The sequence below is a fragment of the Narcine bancroftii genome, chromosome 1 (genome assembly GCF_036971445.1).
Source record: "Narcine bancroftii isolate sNarBan1 chromosome 1, sNarBan1.hap1, whole genome shotgun sequence".
NCBI lineage: Eukaryota > Metazoa > Chordata > Chondrichthyes > Torpediniformes > Narcinidae > Narcine > Narcine bancroftii.
Window position 1 is genome coordinate 78,811,349 of NC_091469.1, and position 17,645 is coordinate 78,828,993.

Consider the following 17,645-nt stretch of genomic DNA (forward strand, 5'->3'; position numbering starts at 1 on the left):
TGGCGTCAGGCATCACATCCTTACCAAGGGTCCACCTCTCCATGCAAGAGCAAGACAACTTCCCCGGAGAAGCTCCAACTGGCCAAGGAGGAGTTCCGCAAGCTTGAGGAGTTAGGCATTGTTCGAGGGTTGGACAGTGCGTGGGATTCTCCACTGCACATGGTGCCTAAAGCATCTGGGGGCTGGAGACCGTGCAGCGACTACCATCGGCTTAATGAGGCCACCACTCCAGATCATTACCCTGTAACGCATATCCAGGACTTTGTGGAAAACTTGCACAGAGCGACGATCTTCTCCAAAGTGGACGGTGCGAGGGTATCACCAAATCGCGGTGCACCCTGACGACATCCCCAAGACATCCATCATTATTGCATTCGGGCTGTTCGAGTTCCTGAGGATGCCATTCGAGCTCAAGAAGGTGGCTCAGACCTTCTAGCGACTGATGGATGCAGTGGGCCGAGACCTGGACGGCACCTTGGTCTACTTAGACAAGATTCTGCTGATGAGAAGAACCTGCAGGGACATCTACAACAACTCTGAAGTCTCTACAGTTGCTTACGTGAGTTCAGACTTACTATTAACCTGGTTAAATGCCAGTTCGGGCTGAGCACGATTGACTTCCTGGGCCATAGGGTTACCACATGCAGGGCCACACCACTACCCAGCAAGGTGGAGGTTCTCTGCAACTTCCCAAGGCCCAGTATGACTAAAGGACTGCAGGAGTTTGTGGGGTTGATCAACTTTTATCACAGATTCATCCCCGCAGCAGCTCAAACCATGCGCCCACTCTTCACCCTGATGACCAGCAAAGCAAAGGACTTGGTCTGGGATGTTGACTCCACATGAGCGTTCGTGGAAGCCCTGGCTTATGCTGCACTCCTGGCCTACCCCAGGTCAGATGCACCGACAGCCCTCACAGTCGATGCCTCAGAAATGGCGATTAGTGGAGTTCTGGAGCAGCAGATAGAAGGAAGTTGGTGTCCACTAGCTTTCTTCAGCAAACATCTGCGGCCCCCTGAGCTAAAGTACAGTGCTTTCGACAGAGAGCTATTGGCGCTGTACTTAGCCATCCGCCACTTACAGTACTTCCTAGAAGGAAGGGGTTTCATGGACCACAAGCCACTAACATTCGTCCTTGCCAAGATCTCCAACCCATGGTCAGCCCGCCAGCAGAGACTCTTGTCTTGCGTCTCGGAGTACACCACTGACAAGGCACATCTCAGGAAAAGAGAAAGTGGTTCCGGATGCCTTGTCAAGACAGAGCAGCCACTCTCTGGCCAACGGACTAGACTTCGTGACATTGGCGGAGGCACAGCAGCAGGACGATGAGATACCTTAGTACCGGAGTGGTGGCCTCAGGCTGCAGCTTCAGGACATCCCAGTCGGCACAGGTAACACTAACCTCCTATGCGAAGTGACCACCGGGCAAGTTCAAACTATCGGCCCATCAACATGGAGGCGACGAGTTTTCGACTCCATCCACGGGCTGGCACATCCATCAATCAGGGCCACAGCCCGGTTGGTGGCCAGCAAGTACGCCTAGCATGGGTTGTGGAAACAAGATAGCGGGTGGGCCAAGACATGCACGCAGTGCCAAACAGCCAAGGTACAACAGCACACCAAGGACCCCCCCCTCCCCCCTCCCACAGCCTTTTGAGTCAACGGAACGAAGGTTTGATCACATTCAAGTGGACATAGTGGGACCCTTTTCAGTCTCTCAAGGTTTCCGCTACCTGTTCCCAGTGGTCGACCGTTTCACCCTGTGGCCAGAAGCAATCCCCCTGGCCAACACATCAACCAGGTCCTTCACCAAGGCACTCATCTCGTCCTGGTAGCAAGGTTCAGGCTACCACACCACATAAACTCCGACAGAGGCACACAATTTACCTCCAGCCTGTGGACCAATGTTGCCAACCTGTGGGGCGCTCAGCTACACCACACGACAGAATACTACCTGCAGTCTAACAGGCCGGTTGAGCGCTTCCACAGGCACCTTGAGGCCACCCATATGACCAGACTCAAGGGCCCCAACTGGGTGGACAAACTGCCATGGGCACTGCTGGGGGATTCTTACAGCCCCGAAGGAAGACCTCCTCACATTCTCTGCCGAGCTCGTCTACGGAACCCCACTCATGGTCCCTGGGGATTGCGTCCCACCGGCCAGAGGACAACAGGAGGATACAACCACCTTCCTGGACAGGCTGCGGGAAAGGTTGATAACCTGGCTCTGATCCCACCCTCCAGACACAGACAAGCCAAGTTCAACATCCCTAAAGAACTCCAAGACTGTGAGTATGCGTGCATGTGCAAAGGGCCACAGCGTTCACCACCACAGAGCCCTACAAAGGCCCTTTCTGAGTCATCCTGAACAACAGGGCCACTGTCAAACTGGACATAGGTGGCAAACCAGAGGTCTTCACCGTAGACAGCCTCAAGCCAGCACATAGAGACCCTACACAACCCGTGGAGATGCCAGCACCTCGAAGCAGAGGCAAACCATCAAAGACATCGGGGAATGTATCCAAGGACACAATGAACTGTAGCGCAGGTTCTTGGGTTGGGGGGGGGGGGGGGTCATGAGACGGCCCAATATTGCGGAGATAGAGTCAGCATGCGCAATAATAAATAGCAGCATAACACACTGTAACACGTCCCTTAACACAGTGAACCAGCGCGGTTGAAAGCTCTAAAATGATGCTGGCCAAGATGCTCAGCTAACAGATCAATAACAGGCTGGGGAAGAAGGGTATTCACATGCAAGAATGTTCCCACCCACTATTGTTATTCATGCAGCTGATGTCAGCCAATCAAACAAAGAGTGGGAACTCCAACTGTATAAAAGGAGCCTTTCCAGTCTCAGTAAATCTCAGACTTTAACCTCCCACACTGTGAGTGTGTGTGTTTCTTTGTAGCAGTCGCTTACAGATTTAAAAAAAAGTAATGCAAAGAAATATAAGAGTCAAAGTTCCACAATCAGATGGCAAGAACAAATGACAATACAGAAAAATACAAAAAATACAGAAGTTTGGAATATCAAGCAGGATAATCATGGAGGGAAATTGATTGGTAATTGTAATGGAGACATACATAGCTTAAAAAAATGCCTTAAAATCATAATTACAGCATATAACTGTATCTATAAAAGAAAAAGAGCAAAATAATGGAATATCATGAAGAATTTTCATAAAGCAATCTCACAAGCTACTAGAAATAAAGCCATATGACAATAACTGATTAGTGGAGAGAAACAAAGCGTTTGGATAGATGACTACTGTTGTACTGGAAAAAAATGGCCAGATGGGGAAAAATAAAGACCATTTTAGAGATTATATTTAGACATTTTGGCTTTCACCAAAAGGGACAAAGACAAACCACAAAAAAAATCGCTCATATCTTCTAAGTAAACAAGATTTTACAAGAAATTTTCATAGATTATTGCAAATTTCATTCTTCAAAAGAAGAAAAGCATTTACTGTTACTTCTGTCCCACAAATATTTTGTAAATAAGTTTCACTGAGAAATTTCACAGCACTTGGGAGTCCAATTAGGAACGCCAGATGCTGTAGGTTTCAGTGAGGGTCGCTGAACAAAGTGGTAACTCTCTGACTGCCTTACGGAGACAAAAGTTAAAGAATTTCATGTATGCTACATTCTAAATGTAGCATTACATATCAATAATAGAACCTTTACCTTTTGAATATACAATAGAATCCCCATTATTCAATCAACCCAAAACTCAAACAGGAACAGAGAGAAAATAAATAAAAAGAATAAAACTGGGCAAATGGACACCACGAGGAGTGCCAAGACTTCATTGGACATACATGCAGGTTTGCCGCACTAAACTAGCAATGCCTCTTAATGGATGTGCATTCTTTTGGCTTGCATTGACACGAGCCAGGTGGTCAGCGTGAGGAAAGTGCGCCGAGGGCCTGACTAGGACACTTGAGTGGAGGTTAGTCAAAGTTGTCAGCGCGAGGAAGGTAGGACCTGACCAGGATAGTTGAGTTGGAGCCGGCAGGATGGGGGAGAGGCAAGATGGCAGCAGTGTTGAGACTTCACTGTCAAGGATCGGATTTTAGTTCTGGCGTACAAGACAACATTTTTAATTTTTGTAGACTGTCCTATACGCCAGCATATATGGTATTTGAAAAATACAAAGTTTAAAATTAACGGGGTTAATTATACCAACAGCACAGTTAGTGTAGTAGCTCGCACAACACTGCTACTGTTCCAGCGATTGGGGTTCCAACCTAAATTTTGTAATTTACAGGAATTACCTGAATAAAGTGAACTTTACATAATTAAAGACTATAATCTGATTTTTTTTTTGAATTACAGTACAACTCCAATTATCTGAAAAGATTGGGGCCAGGCCTACGTTAGATAGAGTACTGGTCGTTTTTTTTTAAGCAGAGCCCAGTTACAACAGCAAATCACTTATACAACAAACAACAAGGGAAAGCTTTTAAAGCATTTAAATAATATTTAATTATCACCCAAAAAATGTTGCTCCTGTCGACAGCCCGAGGTCTGCGCTGCCGTGCGCAGCCCGAGGTTCCCAGTCAGTTGGGCTCCGAAAAAATTTCAGATAAATGAGAAAGTCAGAGAATCTGACGTTGGATAATTGGAGTTGTATTCTACATTTAGCACTGCCTTTTGTCTTTTAAACTGTATTCTTAATGCAGGTGTATTAGTTAGGCCTTAGAAGCTTAGTCTCAGTCAACCGAAAAAATTACATAGCCAACATCTGCGATCCCCAAAGGTACCAGATAATGGGGATTTTACTGTAGTTAATTTATTTTCAGCATAATTAGGAACAATACTTCACACATTTAAAATCAAAGAAAAATTAATGTAATTAGTGCACCACTTTGTATCCTGCTACACTCAGAAATTAACTTGGATAAATGCATGTGCCAGAAGAAAAAAAGGTTTTCTGTCACATTTCATAGACCAACAGAACAACTGGTTCTGCAGCACATGCACAAAGAGGAAGAAATCAAATGTTGCAGCAATCAGAATATTTAAAAAAATTAAATAGGCTGTGAATATTTTATGAACCAAGGTTTCCTCCCCTCACATATCTGGAACAAAATAGTGCATGCATTATATTAAGGGTGTTGATGCATCACTGGTATTTCTGGTGACTCACTTCTCCAGATCTAAAGAACACTTGAGAATAAACTTCAACCAGTTTATAATCTGCAATACAATCTGCCGAATTTCAAAATTGAACTTTAACTTGATTTCAAGCTCGATGGCAAAGATGTTCTCACCTGCATAGTATCAATCCTTCATAAACGAGCGAATAGGTTAGAGAGGGGCAAGTACAGAACTTACACCTAGTACTCACTCAACAAAGGTATAGCTAGCTACATTACACTCAAATCTGCTAAATGTTAAAGATACCAGAATATAAGCCAACATTGTGAAGCATTCAAAAGCTATTATAAATAATGCTCAACATTAGAAATCAATAATTAAGAGGTATTAACATTAAATAATCTAAATAACTTTGGCATTGATTTAAACTCAACTAATCGCAAGAATATCAAGTACCCTATATATTCCTTAATCTGTGTCTCACTATTTAAATTAATGGTGTAGCAGTTCATCTATCTGCCAGGTCATCAACTGGATTCTCTATCTTAAATGCAGCATGTTTTTATTTCTTTAAATGTAATTGGGAGAAAATGCGGCTGACAAAGCCTAAGCAAAAAATGGCCACAGGAATTCGTTTGGCAAAATGCTGCCAGTTGTATGGTGAACTGCCAGTGTATCTCAGCAAAAAAAACAAGTCAGTATTTCCATTCATAAGGATGGTGGTTATCTAATTCAGGCAACCACAAACCTATCTGGTAGAACAAGTCAGCTCAAATTCATGATCAGATCTGGGAACTATGCTAAGTAGCAGAAGAACAGACATATAGTCTTCAAATGAATGGTGGAAAACAGTCAAGTAACTTTAGAAGATCTTCAAAAAGCTCTTTGATAAAATTGCTCATGGTAAACTGGCTCTGGAACTAAAAGCAGCAGAAATGGTAATATTGAGTATGGATAAAATATTGACTGATGAAAGGAAAACACATTCAGACCTAGGTACTGGAATGAAACATGCTTACTCTTTTTTGTTACTTTTAAATTAATAATCAAGGTAATTAATCTCACAAAACTCCTCTCTCCATTAAATTTTTCTCACATCCAAAGCCAGAAGGAATTATGACAAGAGTCAGAAGTTGTAGGAAAGCCAAGCTATTAGTGAAGTGCTGGACTTGGGTACACATTGCCAAAGTGATATTAGTTTAAGTTCGGGGTTGTCAAGACTGAAGCACAAGATACAAGAGCTTGTGATAGATCCAAGAGACAAATCCTGTTCTTTCAGTCCCATAAAAAAATTATTAAAAAAAATATATTTTGTTTCTTCTGTCCAAGTTCATCAATTCTTGGACATCCTTGATTGTTAAGTGTTGACGCTGGGAATGGCTCTTGCGTCATATTTACCGCAGAAATTTATGATGGAGAATCTCAATGTTTCACAAATTTCTCAGAAATTTAATATCTCTAGTCAGTTTAAGATTATGCATTGAATAATTCATCTTACCTTGCCCAGATTTCTTCTTAAGAAGAGACGAACATTGTGGATTGGTGGCCATATCTAGCGGCACTTTTTTCTCATTGTTTTTCAGATCTATTCTGGCACCTATGGATAGAATAAATGATTATGTTTAACATTCAATGAAACTAAGTTTTGTTCTTGTCTCAAGAATAAATGAGCTTTTGAAAACTGATAGCTTTTTAAAATAAAACATAATTTGTCCTGTTATTATATAATTTTTCTTTGATATTAAATGTAACCATAATGAATTTTTATATCTCCATTATAATGGAAATGACTTAAGCCATCAAAAGGCAATTCCTCCATTCCTCGAGTGGTAATGTTCTCATATCCCAGTCTACATTGCCAAGATTTTTTTCTGCATGACCATCAATTCTACCTCCCAAATTGATTTCACAATTTATATAGCAGTATAAATATAGTATCAGTACTAAATAACCAAAATAGATGACCTCACAAAGTGAATGAAATACACTTGATTCATATACCACATCTTGCAATTCTACTTCAGCTAAAAATTATACTAAGTCTGCGAACCTAATGCCATTCCCACACACCTAGAGTAGATCTGAAGCAAAATTACTAAATGGCAACATTAATTTCATCTGGGTCAGAATAATGCATTATTTAAATTATCATTAAAGTTGTAGCGTTTGCTACAGCAGCGCTACGGAATCAAGCGACGTCACGTCCACATGGTGCGAGGGTGAACTAGTAACCAACTTTATTGGTTGAATTCCTTGCGCTATGCGCAGGGAAACACCCACTTCTACTGACGTGTACACCGACCGACTTCCGGAAGTGATGTCAGCACGTTGTGGCATCACTTCCTGACTGGTGGTGCACCACCCAGAAGTGGTGATGTCCCCTGGGCAACACATGTCATGAACTGCGGCCTTCTCCTCAGGAGTGAAAGGGGATCTGTGCCATTTTGAGTCAGACAACTGGGGCGGCAATTCGGTCTGTTTAACCACACGGTTGCTCGTTACACTAGCTTCAATATTACCAATTAATTAGCTTAATTTTTGAAAATGCTATCTTAAATCTTATTAAAAAGATGTATAATAGTGTGAAACAAGAAATGCTCTGCAGTACAGAGTTTTAAGTATTACTTCCACTCTAAGAAAGATAAGCAATTTGAATGCTATCAATTGACAGCTTTACATTCTATTACCTTTTCATTGCTGCCAGCAAGTAAATCAAAGAAAGCCTTCAGAGAAGACCAAGGTGATTGAAGATTGGAAAAAGCAGACAAGAAAAGGGACCATGTGGAAGGTGGCTATGAGAGAGTAAAAGATGCAAGTAATAATTTTACACATCACAATTGATAATTGTTCCAAGGAACCTCACCTTTCAAAAGCAACAACTCCAGGATATCTTCATAACCCTTCCATGCAGCAGCATGCACAACTGTGTCTCCCAATTTATTCTGTATAAGCATATTAAAAAAAATACAAAATTTACATTGATGTATTTAACTGAAGATGTCAAATATATTCTCAGAGTAGCAATGGGAAAAAAAAAATCACATTTGAGCACCTTAGTTGTAATATTATCAACAATGCAGAATTAATCATGGTTTGCCATTTAGGCAAGTAAGAAAAAATATACTCTCTCAAAACTAAATTGGTACTTTCTTGCAGATAATACTACCCAATATTAATTTAAAACCTTTTTAAAATCCTTTTCTAATTAAAAAAAATTGTGCATTGGGACAATGTGTTTTATGGGCAGGATGTAGTAGAGAGATGGAAGTCTTTTAAAGATCAGATTTTGAGAGTGCAAAAGCTTTATGTTCCTGTTAGGTTAAAAGGAGGGGCAAAAGGTTTGAGAGAGCCATGGTTTTCAAGGAATATTGGAAACTTGGTTCGAAGAAAAAGGGAGGCGTACATTAGATATAAGAAGCATGGAGTTAAGGAGATGTTTGAAAGATACATTGAATGTAAGAGGAATCTTAAGAGAGGAATTAGGAAAGCTAAAAGAAGGTATGAGGAAACTATGGCAAGCAGGGTGAAAACTAATCCAAAAGAGTTCTACAAATATGTTAATGGTAAAAGGAAAGCTAGAGACAAAATTGGTCCCTTAGAAAATCAGAGTGGAAAACTGTGTGTGGAGCCTAGAGAAATGGGGGAGATATTGAACAGTTTCTTTTCTTCGGTATTCACTAAGGAGAAGGATATTGGGAGATGTGAGATAAAAAAAGCAAATTGGTAAATATGGGGAATATAGAGATTACAAAAGGTGTAGTTTTAGGGCTTTTGAAGAATATAAAGGTGGATAAGTCTCCGGGACCAGACGGGATCTTCCCCAGGACATTGAGAGAAGTGAAGGAGGAAATAGCAAAGGCCCTGGCGGTAATTTTCCAAATGTCATTAGATATGGGGATAGTGCCGGAGGATTGGCGCATTGCGCATGTGGTTCCGTTATTTAAAAAGGGTTCAAGGAGGAAGCCTGGCAACTATCGGCCTGTAAGTTTGACGTCTGTGGTAGGTAAATTAATGGAGAAAATTCTTAGAGGTAGTACTTATAAACATCTGGATAGACAGGGTCTGATCAGGAGCACTCAACATGGATTTGTGGGAGGAAGGTCACGTTTGACCAATCTGATTGAATTTTTTGAAGAGGTGACTAGGAATGTGGATGAGGGTAGTGCAGTGGATGTTGTCTATATGGACTTCAGTAAGGCCTTCGATAAGGTACCACATGGAAGGTTAGTTAGGAAGGTGCAGTCTTTAGGTATAAATTTTGAGATAGTCAAATGGATTGAACATTGGCTGAAAGGGAGAGGCCAGAGAGTGGTAGTGGATAATTGTCTGTCAGGTTGGAGGCCGGTGACCAGTGGTGTGCCTCAAGGATCTGTATTGGGCCCATTGTTGTTCGTTATATACATTAATGATCTAGACGATGGGGTGGTGAATTGGATTAGTAAATATGCAGACGATACTAAGATAGGTGGAATAGTGGATAATGAAGGTTTTCAAGGATTGCAGAGGGATTTGGGCTGCTTAGAAAAGTGGGCTGAAAAATGGCAGATGGAATTTAATGCTGATAAGTGTGAGGTGCTTCATTTTGGTAAGAAGAATCAGAATAGGACATACGTGGTAAATGGGAGAGCATTGATGAATACAGAAGAGCAGAAAGATTTAGGAGTAACGGTACATCGTTCCCTGAAGGTAGAAACTCATGTGAATAGGGTGGTGAAGAAGGCTTTTAGTATGCTGGCCTTTATCAATCATTGCATGGAATATAGGAGTTGGGAGGTGATGTTGAGATTGTATAAGACGTTGGTGCGGCCTAATTTGGAGTTCTGTGTGCAATTCTGGTGGCCTAATTATAGGAAGGATATAAACAGAGTGGAGAGAGTGCAGAGAAGGTTTACCAGAATGTTACCTGGGTTTAAGCATCTAGAGTATAGGGAGAGATTGGACAGATTAGGTCTTTATTCTTTGGAGCGAAGAAGGTTGAGAGGGGATTTGATAGAAGTATTTAAGATTATGAAAGGGATAGACAGAGTGGATGTGGATAGACTATTTCCGTTAAGAGGAGTAAAGATTAAAACAAGAGGACATGAGTTAAGAATTAAGGGGCAGAGGTTTAGAGGTAACATGAGGGGGAACTTCTTTACTCAGAGAGTGGTAGCTGTGTGGAATGAGCTTCCGGGAGAAATAGTGGTGGCGGAGTCAATTGTATTATTTAAGAAAAGGTTGGACAGGTATATGGGTGAGAAGAAGATGGAGGGTTATGGGCATTGTGCAGGGAGGTGGGACTAGAAAGGGGTGTTTGGTTCGGTGTGGACTAGAAGGGCCTAATGGCCTGTTTCCGTGCTGTAATTGTTATGTTATATGTTATGTTATATTCCTCATTTATTGCCCTCTCATTTTAAATATTTTTCATCCTACTTTTGAAGTTTTGTTTGTAAATGTATTTTCAAAAGCACAAAGAAAACTTCTGACAAGTTTTGAATGCATATATTTCCTGCCTTACAAAGCTCCCCTTTGTGATATGACACCTGGACTTAATGATAAAGTAACAATTTAAATCTTCAAAGATTTGGAATCAAGGTTAAAACGGACTTCTGCCATTTTATATATATGCTTTACTATGCAATAATGAACAATGGTAAATATTATGGTCATTCAATTGTTAAAGGTAGTGTAATGATTATAATATTTTGGGGAATTTGATAAGATTTAGAGTAGGTTACATACAAACACACATTTTAAATCAGATCTTATTTGAAAGACTGAAGAAATACTGAAGATCCCTGGAGAATGTAAGCACCTTTCACAAGTAGGTGTTAATTGAATGGAAAATTAATAATAAAATGAATGACCATTGTTATGAACTGGCGCCAGGATAGTTACAAAGTACCTTTCTGCAGAGTCCTGACAGGAAGGTTACTCCTGGGTTTTGTTTATATTGAAGATAAAAACTTGAGCAGAAGGAAGAACTCCTGTTGTTTGCTGGAGAAGGTGGGGATTTTGCAAGTCACATGCTTTTCACTGGAGTTTCAGTTGGAGAGAGAGAAAGAGAGAGGTCACAAGCTCTCTCAGTTAGTGTGTGGGACACTGAACAGTGCAATCCAGGAAGAACTGATGAAAAGTTCCAAAAGCAGTGGATGGCAGGAAGTGCTATCTGTCTGATGTTTCTCTTGGAATAAGAGGAACAGAAGGTGCTCTGTCACAATCTGAAAGAAAGAAATTACCATCTGGAAAACCCTGATGGGGCACGTTTCATCAGCGAGATATTGAGGTGACTAATGGTGGTACTGTAGCGGCGGCTACACTGCTAATTGAAGGATCGCACAACCAGATGGGTCGAGTTCAGTGAGCAAAAACTGATTCATTGCAGGCTGCCTCGCTGGTCTTATACTCCCAGCCCAGACCTGGCTGAGAACCGCGCTGGGGGGGGCACTTACGTCACCAGGGTGTCACATGGGACCTAAGCACAGGCTTCTGAGCCCGGTGCTGAGGTCGGAAGGAAATCCCCGACATCGCCATTTTGGCCAGCTGCCTCGTCGCTTTTGTGACAAGCGGGGCTGGTTCGCCTGCCTAATGGCGTACCGCCACACAGCCCCCCCCAGAACTGGCGCCAATGTCCTTTTTTGCCAGGCGGCCTCGCTTCTTGAGTTGGGCCACAACTACTAGTTCGGTGGGGCCATAAACAGTTCCCTCTTACCACTGATGTCCAGTGTGAAAGTGGATCCTGAACGCTGGACGACTTTGTACGGCCGTTCGTATGGTCTTTGTAGAGGTGCTGTGGACAGGCCCCACCTGATAAAAATGTACTCTGTGGAGGACAACTTGCTGGGGTCATAAGAGGCCAATGTGCAGTGTCTGGATGGCGGTGGGGGTGTGAAGGAGTCCAACTGGGCTCGGAGGTGGGGAAGTAGACCATGCGGTGACTGCTTAGGGGTTGTGAGGTACATTTACGAACTCATTGGGTAGGGCAAGCGATGCACCGTAGACCAGCTCAGCTGATGATGCTTGTAGGTCTTCTTTGGGTATCGAGTGTATGCCCAGGAGCACCCAAGGCAGCTCGTCCACCCAGTCGGGGCCGGTGAGGTGGGCGATAAGTGCCGACTTAAGGTGGCAGTGCAATCGCTCGACCAGCCCATTGGCCTGTGGGTGATAGGCCATAGTGTGATGTAGCTCGATCCCCAGCCTGTTGGCAAGCTGTGCCCAGAACGCAGAGGTGAACTGGGTGCCCTAATCACTGGTGAGGTGGTTCGGGACACCGAACTGGGCAACCCAACCATTCAAAAGTGCTCGGGAGCTGGGGTCCGTGGAGGCATTTGGCATCGGGATTGCTTCGGGCCAATGAGTGGTGCAGTCTACCACTGTGAAAAGGTAACGGTTACCTCGAGGAAAGGGTAAGGGCCCGACGATGTCCACATGTATGTGGCTGAAATGTTCCCAGACGTGTTAGAAATCTTGTACAGGCGCTCTGGTGTGCCTGTGTATCTTGGAAAGCTGGCAATGGGTGCAGGTTCTGGCCCAGTCCGCAATCTGCTTCCGAAGCCCGTGCCAGATGATAGGTTCTGCCACCATATAGACTGTGGACCTGATGAAAGGGTGGGAAAGGTCATGGACATGGTGGAAGACTTGATGGCACCACTGCTGGGCAACCACTGGTTGCAGGGTGCCCATGGAGACATCGCACAGGACAGTGCCCTCACCGTGAAGAGTCGGGAGGTCCTGGAACCTCAGGCCCATGATGGCAGTCCTGAAGGCCTGCATCTCCTCATCGGACTTCTGGTCCCGGGAGAGCTGGTCGAAGTCAAGGCCGGGTGTCAGTGTGCAAATGGCCAGTCCTGAGAGTGCATTGGCGACCATGTTGTCTTTCCCCACCTTGTGCCAAATGTTGGTGGTGAACTCTGACATGAAGGAGAGGTGACGCTGTTGGTGGGCCGACCAGGGATCTCTTTCCATAGTGAGCACCTGAGTGAGGGGCTTGTGGTTGGTAAAAATGGTGAAAGGCCTCCTCTCCAAGAAATAGCAGAAATGATGCACCGCTAGGTACATGCCCAGGAACTCACGATTGAAAGCCCTATACTTGTGCTCTGGCGGGCGAAGAAGTCGGCTAAAGAATGCCAGTAGTTTCCACTGTCCGTTCACCTGCTGCTCCAGGACGGCACTGATGGCTGTGACAGAGACATCAATGGAGAGCGCCATGTGCAGGTCGGTGCGTGGGTGGACGAGCAGGGTAGTCTTTATGAGGGTTTTTTTTCATGGCTTCGAATGCCCTGCTGGCCTCTGGAGTCCAGGCGAGTGTCTGGTCTTTGGCTGCGATGAGAGCGAAGAGCAGCTGCGTGATGCGCACAGCGCCTGGAATGAAGCAGTTATAGAAATTGACTATACCCGCAAACTCCTGTAGCCCCTTGAGGTTGTCCGAGCATGGGAACTCCCTGACTGCAGCAACCTTTGTAGAGGCAGGTGTGGCTCCTTCGGCCGTGATGGTATGGCCCAGGAACTGTATGGACTCTTTCCCGAACTGGATTGATCATTAGGGCAAAGTCAGCCAGTTGGAGAAGAGGGTGCGCAGGTGAGACTTGTGCTGTGCCTGGTCTCTACTGGTGACAAGGATGTCATCCCAGTAAATGAATACAAAATTTAAATCCCTGCCCACCGTGTCCATAAGATGCTGGAAGGTCTGAGCGGCTTTCTTGAGGCTGAACGGCATCCGTAGGAACTCGAACAAGCCAAAGGGGGTGATGATGGTCATTTTGGGTATATCCTCGGGGTGCACCGGGATTTGGTGATACCCGCGCAACAGCTCAACCTTGGAGAATAACCTCGCACCATGCAGGTTGGCCATAAAGTCCTGGATGTGAGCGATCAGGTAACGGTCAGGTACTGTCGCGTCGTTAAGCCGTCAATAATCTCCGCAGGGGCGCCAGCCACCTGAGGCGTTCAGGACCAGGTGAAGTCGTGAGGCCCAAGGACTATCAGACCATCGAATGATCCCCAGCTCCTGCAGATGCGAGAACTCTTCCTTCGCTATCTGAGCTTATCCGGCGGGAGCCGGTGGGTCTTGGGTGGAATGTAATGAAACACCCAGTAGCACGGTGAGGCGGCGGAGAACTGTGGCTTAGGGAAGGACAGAAACTTGTCCAAGATACGTCGAAACTCGTCCTTGGGCGTGCTGACCATGGCCATCTGCGGCTGCTCTGTGCGGGAGGCGTTGAGGCGAACTGATTGGATGGTACAAGCATCTACCAGTCGCTTTCCTCGAATGTCGATCAGGAGTCCATGGGCAAGGAGGAAGTCGACACCTAGGATGGCGGTTGGAAGGGACGAAACGGTGAACCTCCACGAGAACTTCTGCTGGCCGATCTGGAAGTGGATGGTTTTGTCTCCATACGTTCGGATCTCTGTTGAATTGGCTGCATGGAGGGGAGGTCCTAGAGGCTGGTTCTGGGACTGATCCCGCAGGTAGAGAATGCTGTGTTCTTGGCCAGCCGCCTCAGCCATTAACAGCAGCCGGCCTGCTCTGTTCCCCGGAATGAGCAGGGCTGAAGACACTTCCGAGCCTTGGCTCTCCAGCACTGGTTGAAGAAGCAGAGGCCTGAAGTGGATGACTTGCTTCTTGTTATCCTCTTTGAGGTCCCTTCAGGGGCCGGGTGTTCCACCACAGTGCTAGAGGAAGGCAGTTGGTGTGATCGCCCATGAGCACGAGCATCTCGTCGATCAACTCGATTGGAGTTCTGTTCCCCAAGGCATCGAGGCGCAGCATCCTTGCAGCACGCTGGTGCCTGGAGAGGCCGAGGGAGCTGGTGAGCACCCGTTTGATGGTCCTGTACTTATCTTCCGTGGGTGGGTGCTGAATGAGGTGCAGCGCTCATTTGGCGGTGGCCTGGTCCAGGAAGGCGACCACATGGTAAAACTTGGTCGAATCCCATAAAATCTGGCAGAGGTGAAACTAAGCCTCTGTGTGGCTGAACCAGGACTCCGGCTCCTGAACCCAGAAGTCAGGAAGCTTGATAGCTATAGCGTTGATCAAAGGGTCGTTCATGTTGGGTTCAAAGACGTTTGAACCGGTCAGGTCACCAATTGTAGCGGCGGCTACACTGCTAACTGAAGGATTGCACAACCAGACGTGTTGAGTTCAGTGAGCAAAACTGATTTATTGCAGGCTGTCTGGCTGGTCTTATAGTCCCAGCCTGGACCTGGCTGAGAACCACACTGGGGGGCCCCCGACGTTACCAGGGTGTCACGTGGGTCCCCAAGCGTGGGCTTCTGAGCTCGGTGCCGAGGTCGGGAGGAAACCTCAGACGGCACCATTTTGGCCGACTGCCCCGCCACGTGCATGACAAGCGGGGCCAGTTCGCCTGCCTAATGGCATACTGCCACACTACCTCAGTTGGGGAAATCCTGGAGCAACAAATATCTCTCTCTGCAAACCCTACAAGAACCTTCCTGAGCGGTAAACATTTACCTTTCAAGCACCAAGCCTGGTGAACTTTATACATGTTAAATTCTGTGCACAGTATGGTGATTGCCTGCAACCAGAGAACTTGGAAGAAGTGAGATTGAACTGTAAACCAAAGGACTTTTCTTGAATTTACACACACATTATATACGTGTGTGCTTAGAATTAGAAGGGGGTTAATTTGGGTTAGTATAAGTATAGAGATAAGTAAAAGTTTGATTGTATTTTCATGTTTGAAGTTGATTAAAAATAACTTTTGTTTTAAAAACCACTTGTCTTGGTGAATGTCCATTGCTGCTGGGTTTTGGGGTCCTTTGGGCTCGTAACAGTAGGTAGAGTAATAGGGATTAGAAACATATTACAAAGACATTTTTTAATTTATTCATTTGCTCCATCAGATATGGTGTATAATGACAACTGTCAATGAGGAAGGAGGCATTAGTGGTGTTTGGGATTAAGAAACAAAAGCAGGTACTGTATATAAAAAAATACGGTATTTTCACTCATATAATGTGCACATACAAATAACACACAGAAAATCAAATTGTGTAAAAATATTTTCGTATATCACACACACTCATATACTGTGCAGGTGTTGTATTCTAAATTCCATCTGACAATAGCGATTTGCATTTAAATGGGACACAAGACAAAACACATGCCAGTTTCTGCCACAGTTAATCTCCTGCAATTAACACTCAATCAATTTTCCCCAGAGGTGCCATATTCCCCATTTCTTAAATCAGAATCACTTAATATGTTAAATATGTTAATCTCCTCCCTAAGGGACAGGTCTGGACAATTAACATTGATAAGGTGCAGTGCCCGAGCCAGAATGTCCTGTTTATAGGAATACCCTGGCATTCCGTACAAAGAGCTAGTTCCAAAAATCAAAATTTCCCACAGCCACTATAAATTGTGCATGTTCTTTCAATGCTGCTATTATATTCTCATGCTTACTAACATTTCCACACTTGCTATAAACCGCCAGCACGCCTTTCCCATGGCCGCTATAAATTGTGCACATTCTTTCAACGCCGTTATTATATTCCCATGCCTGCTATAAATTGCTGAGGCATCCTTACCACAGCTGCTATAAAATGTGCATATTCAACATGTAAAAATATTCTCGCATAATATGTGCACACATAAAACACGGGGTGGTGCCTGGTTTTTAAAATACGCATTTAATGCACATATAATATGTGTAAAAATATGATACGCATTTTTTTGAGAAGCCATGTTTTAATGTGAGATTAGTAATTATTACTTGTTACTCTATCAAAAGTCTATTCTAGCAAACCCCCAAATTGATCAATCATTTTTTGATACAGCTGTGGCGCTGAATTATTTGGCAAGAACAAATGATCAAAGTTTGCAATCAGATTTGAAATGGTAAGCCATTATTATTGGTGAAAAATATGGCCATGATATTTGTTGCTCAGTTCTATAGAGTTAAAAATTACTACAGAAGCAGAAATTTATTCATGAAACTTTCCATTGCACTTCAGACATCAATAGCTAAGCAATTAGCATACCTGTTGATTTAATTCAATCTTTGGTTGGGAAAGCAGAAGCTTCACTATTCCTAGAAAAAACAAATAATAAAGTTAAATTTTTAAAAATTCAACAACATAGTTAAAATAGAATAGAACATTAGATTTTACACTTTTCAACAATCCTGATCTCTTGTATTCCCCACTCTCGCTCTTTCCCACATTATCCATTGTTATCACTATTCCCCCTTCTCCCACTGCACACACATTTCATTCACCAGACCCCTCACCCAATTAGCACCATCTGCCCTTTAACTTTCCTTAATGCTTCTTACTTACCACCTTCTTTACTTATCAGAGTCCAATGCCTGTGTGCCTTATCTTATCACCATACAGCAGCAGTTTCCATTCTATCCTGACAAATTAAGGAGGTTTCTGGATTATTGTATACCTGTCTGTTGCAGGTTTTTGTTCAGGTCAGCTATTAAAGGTATTTATGAAAGAATAGGTAGTTTACATTATCTCTGCTATTTATCATATTCAAAAGCCCCATCCCAGTTTTAATAACCTTCTCTTAATAGGTGATGTTATGGGAACAC

At 43.9% G+C, this 17,645-nt stretch overlaps 1 protein-coding gene across 1 annotated transcript in view; it reads right to left on the reverse strand.

The window, feature by feature from the left end:
• ostf1 (osteoclast stimulating factor 1) overlaps window positions 1-17,645 on the reverse strand; it is a 100,844-nt gene that overhangs the window by 27,288 nt on the left and 55,911 nt on the right. The window contains exons 7-9 of the mRNA XM_069930765.1: window positions 17,089-17,138; window positions 7,970-8,048; window positions 6,605-6,703 (exon numbers count right to left, since the gene is read on the reverse strand). Of these exons, the coding sequence (XP_069786866.1) occupies window positions 6,605-6,703; window positions 7,970-8,048; window positions 17,089-17,138 (228 nt within the window). The remainder of the gene's footprint in view (window positions 1-6,604; window positions 6,704-7,969; window positions 8,049-17,088; window positions 17,139-17,645) is intronic.